The sequence below is a fragment of the Squalius cephalus genome, assembly GCF_949319135.1.
Source record: "Squalius cephalus genome assembly, chromosome: 5".
NCBI lineage: Eukaryota > Metazoa > Chordata > Actinopteri > Cypriniformes > Leuciscidae > Squalius > Squalius cephalus.
In genome coordinates, this window is record NC_137126.1 from 28,752,979 (window position 1) to 28,771,890 (window position 18,912).

At 38.3% G+C, this 18,912-nt stretch overlaps 1 protein-coding gene across 1 annotated transcript in view; it reads left to right on the plus strand.

The window, feature by feature from the left end:
- efnb1 (ephrin-B1) overlaps positions 1–15,661 on the plus strand; it is a 34,251-nt gene extending 18,590 nt beyond the window's left edge. Inside the window, exons 3-5 of the mRNA XM_079871595.1 lie at positions 9,996–10,088; positions 10,406–10,555; positions 12,134–15,661. Of these exons, the coding sequence (XP_079727721.1) occupies positions 9,996–10,088; positions 10,406–10,555; positions 12,134–12,519 (629 nt within the window). The 3' untranslated portion in view covers positions 12,520–15,661. The remainder of the gene's footprint in view (positions 1–9,995; positions 10,089–10,405; positions 10,556–12,133) is intronic.
- The last annotated feature ends 3,251 nt before the right edge of the window (positions 15,662–18,912 follow it).

Sequence of the window (18,912 nt, forward strand, 5' to 3'; positions counted from 1 at the left end):
CACCCGCCTTGAGGCTGTCTGTCAGGCTTTTTTAGTTGCTACAGCGTCACTCCAGGTGCTTTTCATCCATCCACGAGAATCTGCTGTTTCTCCTGTCACTATATTAGACTCTTTCGGCTTGGTGTCGAGTTTCTTTCTCTCAACCTCTGTGCCTCTCCTGTACCCTCAGTATGTTGATTTCTATGATGCTGACTATGTTTCCTATTCCAGCAGAGCTCAACACTCACCATATTGTCATGCCACCCGCGCCGTACCCTAAAACGGCCCCTTTAATCCATTTTAGGAAGAACTGCTCTTTGATTCTCTCTTTATAGTTCAGCTGCACCCTGCATTTCGTCTGTAATTTTAATTTAAATCTTTCAGGACATGTTATAGTATAAATCTAAATTTCAGAGATTTAATTCATTTGAAAGATCGACTCATGTATAGAAGGCTGCACATGTCCCAGGATTCTCAAGTCGACATGTAGACAATGTAGTCCCTACAGAGGTTCAGTGCATTGGCTCCAGAGGCCAAGTCAGCGTCTTGAAATCTCCTCGTTCCTTTCCTTTATCCATGTAACTATTTGTCATGTCGTCTCCAGTCTGTCTGCTGAGGTTCTTTGAAGCCGGCCGGGTCTGCGCTCACGTATCTTTGTCTCAGCCTCCGAGTCATACATGTTAACTTTATCCTCTCAAGCTGTGCCGCAACATTTAGCTCAAGTGCTCCAGTCACCTTATGCTGTTCCCTAAAAAAAATTTTTTTGGGTGTAAAAAATTTGCAAAAGGGTGTAAAGTTATAAGACTTGTTTTCATAGAATATATTTTGCATTCATTTTATTTCCCTTACCACATTGGCATTATTTAAATAAATCTCACATAAACATAAATCTAACAAAATTTGTTTATGCTCAAGGTTGAAAAGTGAGGTTTATGCTCAAAACAATTAGCCATTGGGGTGAGAAAAATAAACTTCAAGATTAAATTGCATCTCAAATCTCTAGTATTCTCAAGTATTTTTTGTTTTCAGACTCTGTCATGTAATGTTTGTTACAATAATGTTTGCTGTAGTAAATAAAACTGTTTATTAGCATTTTTTTTTTTATTAGTTTAGGACACATGAACAAGTTGGACAAAACTAATATTAACAACCCGATATAATTGAAATACTTGGCTTCAGGATGTTTCGATTTTTATTGGAAAACAAGATAAAAATACAGATGAAAAAAGTTTTTGTAGTGTGGTCCTCATTCGGGTAATACAAGTTTAACCAATGAAATAAAATATATTTCTTATTTCATAGGTTCCTTTGTAATCAAAATCATTTAGGCATGAGTACAAAAACATGCAGTCCTTTTGACATCGCTTTCATTCATGTGTTAAGTTATGTGTGTTTTTATTGTTTGGGTATTTTTCTATGTCTGGACTGGGGTCAGTAAGTCTGTGCTTGGTCAGATTCTGTGTCTGTTTCTAATTGTGAAGAGAGATTCTGAGAATTCACTGTCTTTTATGGCCTGGTTTAATTCCAGTGTGTCTTCCAGAAAGACACTGTGCTGATCATGTCACTCTAGTGTGGATTCATGAAGCAGTACAGGTTTGAAACGGATCCTGGTTCATTGTTTGAGGGCGGCTTCAGAACCTGAATTCAATTCAGAACCATTTGGATGAGAGTGATTTGAGCTCTCGTGTTTCTCGTGATTTAGTAGCGTTTCTAAACGATTTCTGCATTTTTTAGTGACCTGATCATGACATTTACTTTGACAGAGATCAGCTCTGACCCTACGTTTAAAAAAAATTTGATTTAGAAACCAAACCACACCATTTACTCATTCATCAAAATTTTACCTCTATAAACATATCTTGCTGAAAGATATCAAATTTTCAAAAAAGCTGTGTACAGTATGTATGTGTGTTTGAGAAGTTGATTTGAAAAGCATGACAATGGAAACAGTACCGTCATACAGTCAAGGCAGCGCTAAAGATGATGGAAAGAGAAAGAGAAAAAAGCAAAGGATGGAAAGAGAAAAAATGGTGTGCAGTCACAAGATTTTGCGATTATAACTGCATGAAATGCACGTAATGACCAAATGAGGAGGAGTGTGTGGCTGCTAGAAAGGCTCTAATGGTTTATGCAATGTTTTCAGGATTAAGAGCGTTAAAAAGGGCTAAATTAAGGGTTGTTTAGGGTGAGCTTCTCTTCCGTGTGACTGTGTCGAGTGTGTGTGCGAGAGAGCAAGTATGCGTTCGGTTCTGTGTGTATTTTTGTATTAAGGCTGTGTCAGCAACATATGATTCTGATTTCAGACAGTCCAGCTTTGAAGTAATTCTGACCAAACCGCTGCACCAGAATGATGAGTGTGTGTGTGTGTTGTGTATGTGGGTCTTTGTGTAACCTCTCACCATAACTGTCTCTCAGGCCACAGCTGAAGTATGAAAATGAGTGGCTTCATTTCGCTGTGGTCGCTCTGGGGTGAGAGAGGTCAAATATCACATCGAGCTGTATGTGTATGTGTGTGTTAGATGCTTAATTTAAACTACCCCTTTAACATGCACAAAAACGAAGAGCAAACGGTTGGTTTTAGCCGCTTTGTAATGTGAGAAGAAAATGGCTCCTATTGCAAAGGGCTATTGGATAACAATCCAATATCCACCCAGCCTGATATATTCTGCTCTCTGAAATGTTTAACCCGCTATTGCAAGCAGACGTCTAAAGTATGTTATAAATCTTACCTTTTGTAAAATGTAAAGTTATGTTACACTAACGTTTATTATAGTCAAATTGTTTAATGGGATTGATCTTTGCTGTGTTTTTAGTTATTTTAGTATTCTGACATTCACAGATTGGATATTCACTCAATTTCACAAATAATACTAACAAATAATCTAATTTAACAAGTATATTTTAATATAAAAAAACATAAGCTATTTTATTTGTTTCTTTTCATTGTTGCAGCGTTGCCTCAAAAATCCTAGATGGTTGGGGCCACGTCATACATTTATTTCTTTATTTTAATTTTCATATATATATATATATAAAATAAAATGTGACTTTTATTAATCTAGTTTTTTTCTCACTCTCTCTTTGACTTTTACAATTGGGTCTGTTTTTGCTGCTGTGTCCTTAAGACTTGTGTGGGTTGCTTTGTAGTCCAATAGATTTTTTAGCTTACAATTTTTAACAGGGATCTTGCTAAAACTTAACTTCAGGTGCCCCGTTTCTAACGTTGAGATCTTCTGTATCAAAGATCTTCTGTTCTTCAGAGTGGCGGGTGCTATACACAGCCAGAAATAGCACAAGGTTTGGCAGACTTTCCCACATTTTACTCTTATCATTAGGTATTCTGGTGTTTGGAATAATAGTATCTATCCAGCTTCCTCTGTGTTACTTCACCGTGACTGAGAGGGCCAAGTTTCAGAACTCTGAAAAGGCATTGTTGACGTGCAAATGTGAGGTCAACTGAATAATAAACTGCTTTTTAAATTATAGTGAGCTCTTATTGTAAGCATTCATTTGGAATACTTTATACACAAGAGTAACACACAAACACACTCTCTAAATCTGTGGTGCCTTGCAGACAAACACTGGCTGAATATTCAGTTCTATGCTTGTGGTATATCTGACCTCTTTGGCAAGTAAGTACTAGTACAAAAAGACATAGTCAGCTAAACAACTTTTTCTCCCCTTTGAGGCAGAAGCGAATGAGAGCGAAAAGGAAAGAGACTGAGAAAGAAAGCAATATAAGACAGGGAGTTCATCTTTCTTTGTCTTATGGGACATCGAGCACCAGGTGCACCAAACCGAGCAGAATTTCTGCTGTGTGTGTGTGTGTGTGTGTGTAATGTCACTCTGTCTTACGATCAGTGTGTGTATGGATGTGGTTGCTGTAGTAATGGCCACTGTCGCTGTAGTGATGCCCATGCGGATGTCCCAGTGGGCGATGAAGGTCAGTGATGCATGATGGGTCACACACTACCCATGGAGCTAACGCACATAATGAGTGTTTGTCTGGGTGTGTGTTAGAGACAGGGAGCGAGTGTGTGAGCCACATTAGAACAGAGACTAATTGACGTTTAATTACATTGCCATTGTGCACAGTCTCTGTTTTCTCTCTAACACACACAGGTTCAAATATGACGAGGGCAAGCAGGTCTTCAAGGCCAGGATCTGAATGAAACGTGCTCCTGTACATGTTGAATTCTGGGAGATCTGGATTGCTGCCGTCGAGAACACACACACACGCCGCTTTCCCCTCTGCTTCATTAATCACAAAACGCTTTACACAGAAATGCTTTTAATATAGTCCGAATATAATAGGCATAATGGTTTGTGCTGGTGTTTTGAAATGGTCTAATTTGCGAGAACACAGATAGCCATCTTCGATCAGTAACAGAATGTGCTGGTCATTTTCTTCACTTACAGGTAATTTGAGTGAATGGGTGGCAGTGTTTACTAAAGAAAGAAAGAGGAAAGAATGAAAGAAAGAAACAGGAAGGAAATAGAAAGAGAAAGAAACAGAGATGGAAACAGAAATATATAGAAAGAAACGAAGTAAGGGAGGAAAGAAAGAAAGAGACATGAGGAAGGAAGATATAAACAAAGAAAGAAAGAAAGGAGGAATGAAATGAAGAGAAAGAAACAGGAGGGATGGAAACAAAGAAATATAAAGAAAGAAGCGGGAAGTGATGGAGGAAAGAAATTCAAGAAATGCAGAAAGACATGGACAGAAAGAAACAAGCAGGAAGGACAAAGAAACAAGAAATATAAGAAAGGAAGGAACAGGAAGATATAAACAGAAAGCAAGAAAGAAAGTGGAGGGGAAAAACAGAAAGAATGATGGAAGAGAAGGAGGAAACAGAAATGTAAAAAAAGGAAAGAAAGGAAAAAATAAACAGAAAGAAGGGATCAAATAAACAAAAAACAAGCAAGAAGAAAGAAAAAAGAAACAAGCTGAAACAAAAGAAAGGAGCGAGTGGTTACATGATAGAAGTGTTGAATTCCATCAGTCCAGTGATCCATGCAGAGAGAGAGAGAGAGAGAGAGAGAAAGAGAGAGAGAGGGGAACAGCAGGCCGAGCCTCCTCTTGTTTCATTCCTCCCTTCCTAAAACCTCATGAGTGTGTTGGTTCATTTTGAAGGATTTTCTACTGGAACAATATAGGATTTTTAGGCCCCTAAAACACACACACACCTTTATGACGTACCCACTCAAACAAACACTCTGAACCTGTTGGCAGAGATGACAAATGTATGAATTTTTTTGGATTGAGTACTTCTGTTTGTATGTGGATGTAGAAGCACATGGAAGTCGTGAGGTTGGATGAGTATTGCATTTTAATTTTCTTCCACAACACACACACACACACACACACACACACACACACACACACACACACACACACACACACACACACTCTCCCAATGAGCTGCTCGTCCTGCGGATTTAAAGGTCGGCCGTTATGCGACCGCTGGAGCAGTGCAGCGATCTAATTGGATGAGCTTTTGGAATCAAAAGAAGATCTAATCTAGCTGTGTCTGATCTGATGAGTTGTGTACGTGTGTGTGTGTGTGTGTGTGTGTGTGTGTGTGTGTGTGTGTGTGTGTGTGTGTGTGTGTGTGTGTGTCTCGGAGTGATCTGTCACTGGCTCTCTGTGTTATGTCGACTGCATTAGAATGAACACTGACCCAAATCTCACAGACAAACACACATGCTGCTCACCCACCAAAAGACTGAACCTTTAGCAGCTACATTATACATCGTCTGTCTGTCTCGCACAAAGCTGTTTTTCAGATCTTTCTGTGAGCGCAGTGGTCTTTTCCCTGAAGGTTCAGCCCGGAGCTGTTGGCTACTGTGGCTAACTCACTCAGCGAGGCGTCTTTTCCTTCTGCTCTTTGTTTCAGTTACTCATCAATCAGAGACTCGAGGGAAACAGCACTGGGCTCTGCCGACTGAAACGTAAAATGTTACAGCTTAAAAATATTCGTTTTGAAAGCCTGACTCAGCTGTGGTTGTGAGCATTTGAAGTGTGTTCATTGAGGTCTGGATTCTCTTATTCTGTGAGACATGATGGGAGAACTTCAGCTCAATCAGGGCCCGTCGTGTTGATTTAACAGCTGGATGATCATATTCGAAAATGTGGTACAAAAACCCGAGACATGCTGCTGAATATTCAACGCTTCCTTTGAAACTGAACTATTCTTCAGTACTGAATGTTAGAATCTTTAATATTTAGGAAATAGGGAGATTGACTATGAATTTCCAAGTATCTTAAGCCACTGTTTTGAATTATTTATTATTATTAATATTATGAATGATAATCATAATAAGAAAATTCCATACAAAGAGACTTGGATAATGATAATAAAATAATAATAACATTATTACAAAATCTATTACTATTATTTCCTTCTCATTTCATCTTACCGTTTTAATTTTCGCTTTATATAATATATAGCCTATTATACTAATATATATTACAGTTGTCAAATCGATCATCGTGTGATATATATATATATATTAGGGCTGTCAAACGATTAATCGCGATTAATCGCATCCAAAATAAAAGTTTGTGTTTACATAATATATGTGTGTGTATGGAGTATAATTATTTTCTATATATAAATACACACACATGCATATATATTTAAGAAAAATGTGTTATTTATATATAAAATATTTATATATAATATAAATTATATATAATATAAATATATATACACAGTATATACATGCAAATATTTCTTAAATATATACATGCATGTGTGTGTATTTATATATAGAAAATAATTATACTCCATACACACACATATATTATGTAAAAACAAACTTTTATTTTGGATGCGATTAATCGCGATTAATCTTTTGACAGCCCTAATATATATATATATATATATATATATATATATATATATATATATATATATATATATATATATATATATATATATATATATATATATATATATATATATATATACATACACGCACACACACACACACATTATATTTTATAATGTATCAGCCATTTAATCAGCCTGGTGGATATATTGGACTATCACTATTTTTAATAACTCGTTGCAAAACTATGAAATGAAAATATTGGCCAAAAATACTTTAATAATACTGTGTTTTTCTACTTCAGGGATTGTGTGCATGTTTGAGAAAAGATGAGGCAGGCATGAGATGGCTCCATGATGGCAGAAGAATGAGCGTACAGCTACAAACAAACACTGACACACACACACACACACACACACACACACACACACACACACACACACACACACACAAAGCACACCCACACTATATGTCAGTCAATAAGAGATGCTAACTGGGGCAACACTGTATTTATTGTGACAAGACTGAATATTTCATTCTTTGTCTCTCTCTCTCTCACACACACACAAACACACACACACACACACACGCGCACACACACAAACAGAGAGGCAGATGGTAAATCCCCAACCCCTTCACATTTTTTAATGTGTGTTTACACCTTGTTTTAAATCTAAATCACGTTAATCTCCCAGCATGGTCATCTGGGATTTACATGTTTGTGTGTTGCGTTTACGGTATATTCTTTTTAGAAATACCTGCTGTGTTCTCAGTAATGGTTTTGCACTTCTTGGAATTCAGTTCGACATGAGTCTGTCTAGAAATGAAGAGTCTAATTCAATCCGTGCAGAAATTTCTTTTTTTTTTTTTAGTGCACAGAGGCAGGAAACTATTAAGACCAAAATGTTCTGACCAGTTAAAATCCAGCAGTGATGTAGTGACAACAGAATGTGGCCGCAAAAATGCTTCATAGCCAATCCATCCCATTGCTAACAGTACACAGGGTGGGATTACCCTGCCTGTCTGGAATGTCTGTTGTGTTTTAGCCTGAAGTGAGAGTGTGCTGGAGTCAGGGTGATGTGTGTGAGTGTGTGTGTTGAGCAGCACCGTGTGATGCTATTCCGTGGTTGGCACGGTGACAGGTTGGCATGGCGCTACCGTAAGGAGACTGGCACTCTGCCTACTGCCATACATCTCAATCTGCATGACATCATAGCAGCTCCTAGCAACCACACACATCACCCCTCCCCCATACACGCCCACAAAGGACCATTCACAATCACTGTGCCCTGGCCTTTCTCCCTCACTGGAGTCTCTCGCAACTCCTCCCTAACAAGGATACATACTTCTGCTCTGAAGTTTCATAGAGCCAATACTGGTCCAAAGAATGAGAACTAGAAAAAAAAACTTGCTCTTTAAGTGATGGCAATGTTGAAATTGAAAGCAAGAAAGTCGGTATTCGTGGGATCCAAAAACAACAACAACAACGAGGGAGCCAAGCATTTTTAGGGAATTAAATATTAAAGAGTCAATTGACTGATGATTTTAATAGCTGACAAATCACAGAATCCGTCATTAATGCAGTCACCTGATTATGTGTTCCATTATAAATATCACTCTGTTTTGAAAGAATATTTATGTCTACATCTACAAAACTCTTTTGTGAAAATGTATGTTTAATTACTAGTAATGGTTCATGGTTCATTTCAAATCAGCCATAACTGAAAAATAATTTACAGTTCAGTGAGGGAGTTCATTGCAATATCCATAATGACTCGTCTCAACGATTCACGCAGAACTAGTGATTCTGATTCAGTCTGCTTACTCACAAGCAAACTGGTTCATAAGCATCATTAGTTTGCAAAATGGATATTATGGTTCGCTCAGATGTAATTTGTAATAAGTGGCTATAATTTTAAATTATAGTTACAGCTTTTTTTCTTTTTTGCATTTTCGACTCTTTTAGTTGTAGTCTGAGGACCTTATTTGCTGTTCCATTTGGAGGAAATTATGTTTTAGCTTTAGAATGTTTTAAAACAGATACTCGTAGTGAACTACGCCTTGCTCCGTTATCCGGTGCGAACACAGTACTACAAAATGCACGAGTGTGCGAAATGGGACACACCTTTTATCTTTATATTATTCCATGATTAACTTTAGCAATAAAACAGGAAACGCTCCTAAATTAAAATGATGATCTTGTTTGTTTGAAGTGTAAAAACTTTTTTGATAGTTCAGGAAAAAAACATTCCTAATTTTAAAGTGACAAAGCCAGTGAGGAACTCATCATAGTCTGTGTGATAGCTGTGAATGAGTGCGCATTTTAGTGAATAAGCATATTTTCTTATCTTACCTGTTCTGTAGTTCTTCATTAGTGCTTACACTTACACAAGCACACACTCAGCACTTCTCACGCACACCTCTTAATGAGCACAAACTAATGGAAGCTAATAATGTGTATGTGTGTGCGCGTGAACTTGTGCGAGTGTAATTGGGGGTTAAATTGAATGATGGTGGATCACCCGCTGTGACAATATCGGTTTATTTAACTACATAATGGGTGTGTGTGTGTGTTTGTGCATTTTGTATATATGCTTGTGTCTCTTTTGTATTGTATTGTTTTGTGGCATATTTTTCAAACTCACAAAGATCATTCTGTAGAAATTGTTGAGGCTTTTGGGCCTACGACAGAAAAAGAGAAAATTCATACACATGGCTTTCCTTACTGCATTGCTCTCTCTCTCTCTCTCTCTCTCTCTCTCTCTCTCTCTCTCTCTCTCTCTCTGTGTGTGTGTGTGTGTTTTTGTGCATTCCCATGGGATCAGATTACTATCATAGGGACTAGTAACAGGAGAATACACTGAGCTTTTTTCATCTTGTCCATATTCTGAGACACACACACAAACGTTAGTTTGTTTTTGGATGTTTCTAAGGTAATATTAGGTTGCAATGTCTGATTTAAGGGCAGAATGAGCATTTCCTTAGCCAAAGACTGTGTGTGTGTATATGTTTGCATGTGCTTGTGTTTTGCGTGTGATTTATAGAGGTAAATTAGGGTTTCCTTTTCCTGCTTTGGTTTGCAGCAAGAACTCCAATCAAACGTCCTATAAATCTAAACCTAATTCACCCCAACAATCACTAAACCCCTCTCTGTCTCTGTCTCTCTCTCTCTCTCTCTCCAGCAACTTCTAATGGAACACAGGAAGGGTTGGAAAACAGAGAAGGTGGAGTTTGTAGCACGAGATCCATGAAGATCATCATGAAAGTGGGCCAAGGTGAGTTACACAAACACACACACACCTTCTTTATCTTCAGCATGTCCAAGGGTAAAGTTATTTAAGCCCCATTTGGTGAATGATTAAGTCAGCTGACTCATTATCCACCAATTAAATTGTAGTTGAACGTGATCCAAGTTAGCAAGTTAGTTACAAATCTCTAGGATTTGTACTCTACTCTATGGCGCCTGTCTCGTCAACAGAAACTGGACATTTTAAAATCTAAAGGAATACATTCAAACATATGCTGTACTGAAATTGATTTCCTTGAATGTTTTTTGTTCTTAATTTGTTATGTATGTGATTTTATGTTTCAGATCCAAATGCACCAGATCCAGATTTAACGGACCTCCCAGACCGGGACCAGGACAATGAGATCAAGGAGCCCACAACCAGCCCTTCCCGCAAGATAGACCGAGGCCGAGAGAGAGACGTAGATGGGAACGGATCCATAATGCCCGACAGAGGTGAGGAAACACAAATCATCTGTGTTTAAGCCACTTGGTTTGGGAACATGATGGGGTTTTCCTACAAATGACATTGGGTATTCGGAGGACAAACTGATCTAAGTTCAGCAGTGAAGGTCTACCACAGTAAATCTCACCAAGAAAACCAGCAGATGAAATACAGCAATGCAGAGCTACTGCCTCCCTCAGGCAGGTGTGTGTGTGCAAGAGAGAGACAGGAGTTAATGTAGCATGTCTTTATCACGTCCTAGCAGCCATTAACCCACAGGAGGTCTAAACTTCATTAGAAGAGAAAGAAAGAGAGAAACAGAGACAGAATCATTAAGAAAGAACAGAGGGACTCATGCTGCATCTCTGCAGTGATCACACCACACAGATTCTTGAGGTCAGGTTCTTCTGCTCCGAGAGGACACTCAGACATTAACTGCTATTACATCTCAAAATCTGCTAGTCGGCGGGTTATCTGAACAACTAGTCGACTAATTGGTATAATTAAGCGAGGTTCAGGATCAAATGATTCCATTTGGACATGCTTACATAAGATTTTCAAAAATAGCTTGACAAACAAAATAAACCAGAATGCAAGGGTTTTATGGCACATTTTTAACAGTTAAAGTCGGCATAAAATGTAAATTCACTGCATCTATTTTCTATTTGCATGTTATTGATATTATTGTGAAAAATTCAGCCGTTTCATTTTTTTAAAGCTTTTTTTATTTCCACAAAAATATTAAGCAGCACAACTGTTTTCAACATTGATAATAATAAGAAATGTTTCTTGAGCAGCAAATCCGCATATTAGAATGATTTCTGAAGGATCATGTGACACTGAAGACTGGAGTAATGATGCTGAAAAATCAGCTTTGCCATCACATGAATAAAGTACATTTTAAAATAATTGTCATTTGGAATAATATTTCACAATATTGCTGTTTTGACTTAGTATTTTCGATCAAATAAATGCAGCTGTGGTAAGGATTAAAATACTTTTTAAAAACATAAAAAAAAAATCATACTGACCCCAAACATCTGAACGGTAGTGTAGAGATTTAACCTTACTAAGGATGACAAGTTGACCATTGTGAACCATCCCTACTATTAAACCATGAATTCTTCTTAAATTTTGTTTGTAAGACATTGAAATACAAGGCTAGTTTGCGGTGCTAACAGTTTTGTACATACTGGACTACCGTTTGGAAGGATTATTCCAGTCTGGGTGTGTGTTGTTTAGCTTCATACTGCTGTTAAATATACTTGACAAAGTGGATTCTATTGTCAAGCAAAAGTGTGTATTCATAATGCCTGTTTAGCTTCAGGAGTCATCGTTTCAGCTGGCAGCGCAACAATAAACACAGCAACAGTTTTATTTACTTTAATAGTTGCTCAGTGCCAATGCTAACAAACACAAAGTTTTGTTTCTACAGCCATTGTCTGTTATCTTTGCCTCAGACAACAGAGAGCGACTCTAAACACTGATAATCGGAGTGTGTGTTGCTAACATAATCTTTAACGATAAATTACAATGAAAAAGAAAAACGAGTGTGCGCCATTCATAACGGCTTTCTTTTTCCCTCTCAGACACGAGAAACCAGGATAACAGTCCTGGTTCAGTGGAAGGGATTTTTGGCTCTAAACCAGCTCTCTTTGCTGCCATTGGAGCCGGCTGTGTCATCTTCCTCCTCATCATCATCATCCTCATCGTCTTGCTCCTCAAGCTTCGCAAGAGAACCCGCAAGCACTCGCAGCCCAGGGGCGGGACTGCCCTGTCACTCAGCACTCTGGCCACGCCCAAAGGAGCCGCCCAGGCTGGCTCAGAACCCAGTGACATCATCATCCCCCTGCGGACATCAGAGAATAACTACTGTCCACACTATGAAAAAGTGAGTGGTGACTATGGGCACCCCGTCTACATAGTGCAGGAAATGCCACCCCAGAGCCCTGCCAATATCTACTACAAAGTCTGAGAGAACGAGAGCGAAGCAACCGCAATAAGAACTTGTTTTTGTAAGGTATTCTGACTCTTTTTTTCATTACCTAACCCCGTCTGCTCCGCGTGCAAGAGGATGGAGAGGGAGAAGTGGAAAGGAGGAATGAAAAAGACTACGTGGATGATATTCCTCTCAGATTTCCTTCCCGCCATCCCTTTTCCGAACACTACACTGTGTGTATGTGTGTGTGCCGGTCGCTCTCGATGTGCGTGAAATGGTAGAAAACCTCCCCAAGTTGCGTGGCACTCAGGCACGGACTTCACTGCTGAAGAACAGCCGACAACCAATCACAGAAGGACACTAGAGTGACATCACAAAGCAGGAAGCTCTCATTCGTGTGTGGTTTTTGTACCTTTACAACTCTTTGCTTAGTTTTTTGTCTCTTTTTCATCTCTCACTCCATCAGTGTTTTGTTTTTATCAGTATCAACCCAACTCTTGCAGCTTTCACAGTCTCGCTCAAAGAAATGTCTTAAGCACTGTTACTAATGCCGATCTCTTTTTCACACACTCAGTATGTCCTCTCATCTCATTTCCTAGCGTCTCCAGACACTCATTCATTTTACATGCTGTAGAGGCAATTGAACAAAAACTCATACACACACTTTGGTGTTCATGGGTCAGTAACAAACAGGCTCTCGGTGGAAAAGTGAGTGAGTGAAATAGGGAATTTAATATGTAAACACCAGTGTCAGATCTTCCAGAACTCCCAGTCTGCTTTTCGTTCATTTAAGAAACAGTTCAGTTGAAATCCTCTCTCCTCTCAGCCGAAGACAAGTAGATATCCGTTGTCAGTGATGCGTGAAGTGCTAATATTTGTATTTTGCCATTATTTTTTATCTCCCAAAGGTTTGTAGGTCAAAGAAATCTTAAGGGATTTGCCTCTACACCATGAGCCTATGACCTCTTTTCAGTCACAAAACATGCTAATGCATATCTTTGCATAATTTAGTTCACTAACGTCTTTTTTGTGCGTGTATAATTCACGTCTCGCTGTTTGGATGTAGACATGGACTCTTACCAGTATGACCGTGTGTATGTAGAGTACCATGCAGAAGCCAAAAATCCATCGACATACACGTCAAATTATGCCTTCACCTCTCCATCCTCTCAGATATGCACATCAATTATCCCTGTTTGCATACAAACACACGCAGAAAAAAAACCCGTAATCTTCTACGAATCCTGGAAAATCTAGTGCTAGATCTATTTTTATATGGACTGCACGTGAAATGATAAATAGTAAACAGTGGCGGCAGGTGTGTTTACGCCTATGCTAATTTAAAATTAGCAGCATTTGCATCTGGCCTCCAGCGCAGCCAATCAGAGGAAGCCCGATATTTCTCTGTAGCTTTCTCGTAAAATAGATTTTTGAAATTATATTTCGATTAGGGTTTATTGCTGTTGTTTTTTGTTGTCAATTCCTCTTAATTTAGTTTCTAAAGCCCGAGATTATGTAAATAATGTATGTTGGGAAGAAATGTTGAATATAAAGTTCCATTTTATTATAGACCCTGTTAATTAAAATATAATTAGGATTTTTGAAAATGCAAAAGCTTTTGTAAATAGTCTTTTTTGGAAGAAAGACATTTTGTAAGTAAAATTTTCCTGTCTCATGGTTTTCTCTTTTATTTCAAAATTGTTTTTTCGTTTCGGTTGGTTTTTGATTAAGGAGACTTAGAGGTCCCTGTAGAACGGGTTTTAAAAGGTCAACGAAAAGAAGCATAAAACATGCAAGTCCCTTCACATACACACACACACGCACATACACACACTTTATCCTCCCTATTACACAAGGGAATTATGGTATTTTTGTTTTGTTTCATTTTTACAAATGCTGTGATGGAACCAGGTCAAATATTCCATGACATGGTTCAAGGAGGAGAGAGACAGTTATTACTCAAGAAATGTTTAAATACACACACACACACACACACTTACCATTCATTCTTATAGCACACAATATACATACAGTATATATAAACACCATTAGATACAGGGCAAGCACCAGCAAACTACATAAAAAAAAACAAAAAACACTAAACTAAACCAGCAACAGCTTGTGCAACTAAACTGAATATTTATGTATGTTTGTCTGAGTGTTTATGGCAGATCAGGTCTTTACAATTGACATTAGAAGAGCACTTTTTGAAATTCATGGCTTTGTTTTTACCATTGAAATGCAGGGGTGCACTGACTGCACCAGTCAGCTTGTGAAAGCGAACAAGTCGAAGTATTGCACTGCAAAAAAAAATATTTTACTGGAAAAAAGCCCCAAAAAAGGTATGGATTTTTGTTTTTTTGCAGTGCATTAAAAACAGTTACCCCAATTTTGGCATCTCTGTACATTATTTAACAGCAAACGCTATGAATGGTTTGTGTAGTTTATGGATCAGCGCTGCTGTAGTGGGAACTTATTCAGTGACTGACTGTCTTTTGCTGCAGGCTTTTTGCAGCTTAGCTTACACATTTGGTTCACGGCACTCTTAGCAGCTGTAAGGAATACACTTCTTTGACGTTTGTCTGTACCACAACAATAGAGTGAAAAAAAGTCAGCCATCTTGTTTACCGGAATAGACTTGAGGCTTTGATTCCTCCCTAATGCTGCGGTTAGACACCTGTGATGTTGTGTGGATCTTTCAGACATCTGTTAATAGCATTTCTCCCAGTGAAGTTGACTTATTTGAGGAGAACTTATTCAAAACTCAAGCATTCACGCAAACATACGCACACACTCTCATAGCCCCCCCTCCCCCAGCAAAGAGACAGATTGGTGGTGACTCTTGACCCTGTGAGGATTAACACAATATTATGAGAGAGACAAATCTAATGAGAAAACCTTTTCCCTGGCCTAGATTCATCCCCATCACACACAGTTCATCCACTCTTTCACAAAATTTACTTGTTCATAGAGCGGGTCAGTGCAGTGCTGAGGCCTTAGGCCAACCGCGAATCCCACAAAAAATGTTCAGAAAAAAGCTTGTGCTGCACAATGTTTCCTCCTGCTGTTGCTGATTTTTTTAATTATTATTCAGTGAACTACATTATTATTGTTATAATTTTCTTTTACTAAGATTTTGTTGCAGATTTCAGTATTATTGATTTAAGTTTTGATGTATGTGTTGGCAGTGCTGACGCCCCCGTGGCGACAGTGTTTTTTTTTTTTTTTGGTAGAATTCACAGTGTCCTCAGAGTTCCCCCGATATATGACACTAAAGCCAAGTCTCAGCCCTCAGAAAGCATTTTAAAAGGATAAATAAAGTTTTTTCCTATGGAAGCTGCTTGTCTCTTGTGTTTGTGACCTCTTGTCTATGTGAGAGACACAATGAGAGAGAATGAATGAATTTGCATGTGTTTTTGCAGCAGTCATTTTCTGTCCGATGTACTTATGCTATATATCGGGTTTTCTATCTTGAATACACACAAACACAAACTGTGCTGCTATTTCAAACATAACAAGCTGTCTTAGCGAGTGACGTTCTTTGTGTCACAAATATTTCATAATGCCGCTGGGTATCTGTCCCCGGCCACTCAAGACTCGCACACAAACACTCTTGTTTGACTTCAGCGCATTAAAGTTTCAGTGAGTGACTGGACTCCGAAAGCATTCTGTCTCATGTCTAACGGTATTTGTGGAAGTCTTCTGTTTTCTGTTGTCTGCTATCTTGATCCAGGCTAGCATTATGCTATATTAAAACTTTTGACAATATTTCTGATTTATCATGCAAATTTATTTTTGTTTGGCCATAAAATGTTGACTTTTGAAAGGGATTTTAAGATTATGTGATCATCAGAAGACTTTTGCCAAGGTTAACTTTTTCAAAGAGCAGAAATACCAACCCAGGCTCATTGGAAATACATGCATGTGGTGACATTTCTGCAAGCTGATATTACATTGCTTCTTGCACGTTTCGATTGAAATGTCCAATTAGTCGCTCTAAAAGCACATTCAGTTTTACCCGGAACAGATGAACGTGAATCTGGCCTTGTTTTATTATGTTGGTTGTTGTACAAATCCCAGCAGTGTGAAAATAATGTCCGGCGAGTGGCGCTAAAAGGTCAAAGTCCCCATGAAATTAAAATGGAGAATTTTTTTTATTATTATGGGATATAACAGTATTTATTATAAATGATTTAACCGTGCACATCATTCATTTTTTTTTTTTTTTTTATCATGTGCCGTTATCTTTACTTAAAACTAACTTCCCCTCCCTCTTGCAACAACATCTCTTCTCTGATGAAGTGTTTACTGGCACGAGGACGGGACAACCTGTCACTCACCAATCCAACGATCCAATCAATTCCTGATGGACAAAATCAAGTCCCAAAGCTTCTTGTTTGAGAAGTCGTTTCACTGGGATATCACAATATGGAAGAAAAGACTATCGCAACTTCTGATTTATGGCAACTTTTCAACATTTATCATAGTATTAACAAAAGCAAATGTGAGATAAAACACAGTTTCTAAAGTAACCATAACATTTTAACTTGCTTTTACATGTTTTTGAGCTCTTTTATCATGTCTCTGCATCAGAAGCGCAATACCAGTTGAGCTAGCAAAAAAAACTTATACACAACCCATATGGAGCTGGTTATGTGATACAAATGTCAAAATAAATCCGTTTACAAATCATGCACTGTGGTAAAAGCGTTTTGAGGTGATAAGGCCCTGTCCCAAATGGCACACATCATGTGGTCTTGTGGACTTACAATGGCTGCCGCGAGCGCGTGTACGTTAAGTCCGCGAGCACCCCCTTCGCGGTCAATATGCACCCTTGATGCGCACTTATGCTAAGCCGTAGGACTCCGCGAGTGCTTAGGGTGCCATTTGGGACAGGGCCATAGTATTGCACAAGAAGAAATACATGAAAATAGGTCTTAATTGATTTATAATCTGCCTCCGTAATCATAATTTGTTTGAAAAGGAATAAAAGTTGTTGCCGTTTTACTACCTCGAATGTTCATTTCAGCTGGATATGAACCAGAATCCTCTATAGGTACATTTTTGAAATTTTGCCAAATCATAGGTAGAGGCATGTATAGACTGCTGCAGTGATGTATTTTTGTAGGCCAACCTGGACGTTAGCATCACAATGGGTCCCTCGACAAAAACTCAATAGGATTTTTCCATAGGCTTTTGAATTATCGCAAAAAATAAGCTCTGTGATCAACAAAAGTTTATGATTCTTGCACGTTTTGTCCATCAAGCTAATTTTCACAAACGAACACAACTTTAATGAATTTTGAAGCTGAAATACAATCGCCAGAAATAAAAAGCTATGAATGAACGACACCACGGTCGTTCAGCTTCAACGTCACCAAGCTTCCGACAACTCTTTCAGTCTTTGTTAAAAAAAAAAAGAAAATTATATATTTTTTTCGATTATAAACAAAACGAGGCTGTGAAAGCGGACTAATGCATAGATGAGTTTGATGAGTGTGATGATGTTTAATGTCTCCAACAACGTCTGGAGTCCCATTTAGCCACCTGTTAGCAACCTTTTTCGACACGTAAAATCTTTAAAAAAATCACAAGTGGGGTATTACAGGTGTGTTTCATGTCTTAGTATAAAACGTGAAAATATCTCGAGATTGTGTTAACCACAGACCTTATTTCAGCCATTTAACCAAAAACCCATTAAAAAAACCATTGGCTTCAGGACGATGGAACTGGAAATGCTAAAACTTATTTCTGGGTTTTGGCCTACAAAAATACATCATTCCTCCAGCACTCAATTTCCAATGAGCCTATGAGAACTGCAGGGCTAAATACTATGCTAATGCTAACTGCAATACAAAACGCGCCATACAGCTATTTTGACTATTGGGGTGAAGTAGTTCTTAGGTATGTAATGATAAACATGACAAACTATAGGTAAGCAACAGAGACACTGTATAATTGTATTTAGGAAAGACAAACAATTTACTATATTCACTAATATATCACTAAAGTTTTGTGTGTGCGAGACAGAGACACAAGGAGAGACTTAGAGAGTATTAGGCTAGTCATGTGACAGGTGATCAATCTGCACAAGACTGATATTAGATTTACTGCCCACTCACCCCAAGTGCATTCTGGGTAAATGCCGTGGGCTCTGCAAGCTTCTATCTGCTACTATTACAGACCCCAGAGGGAGAGAGAGAATCTACCGAGAGAACCGGAGGAGGGAGTTCAATGGGTGAAGTTAGATATCAGTGGAAAGACTTGAAAACAGTGAAAGAAAGAGAAGGGAAGATATACGTAAATCTGTGAAAGATTGATTTTATTTTATCGTCTGTTTGATGATGCAGCGTTAGATGGAAGAGAACAATCAAGCCTGAGATCTCTCGTCTCGTCAGTAATCCAATCAGACTTGAACACTGAACTGCT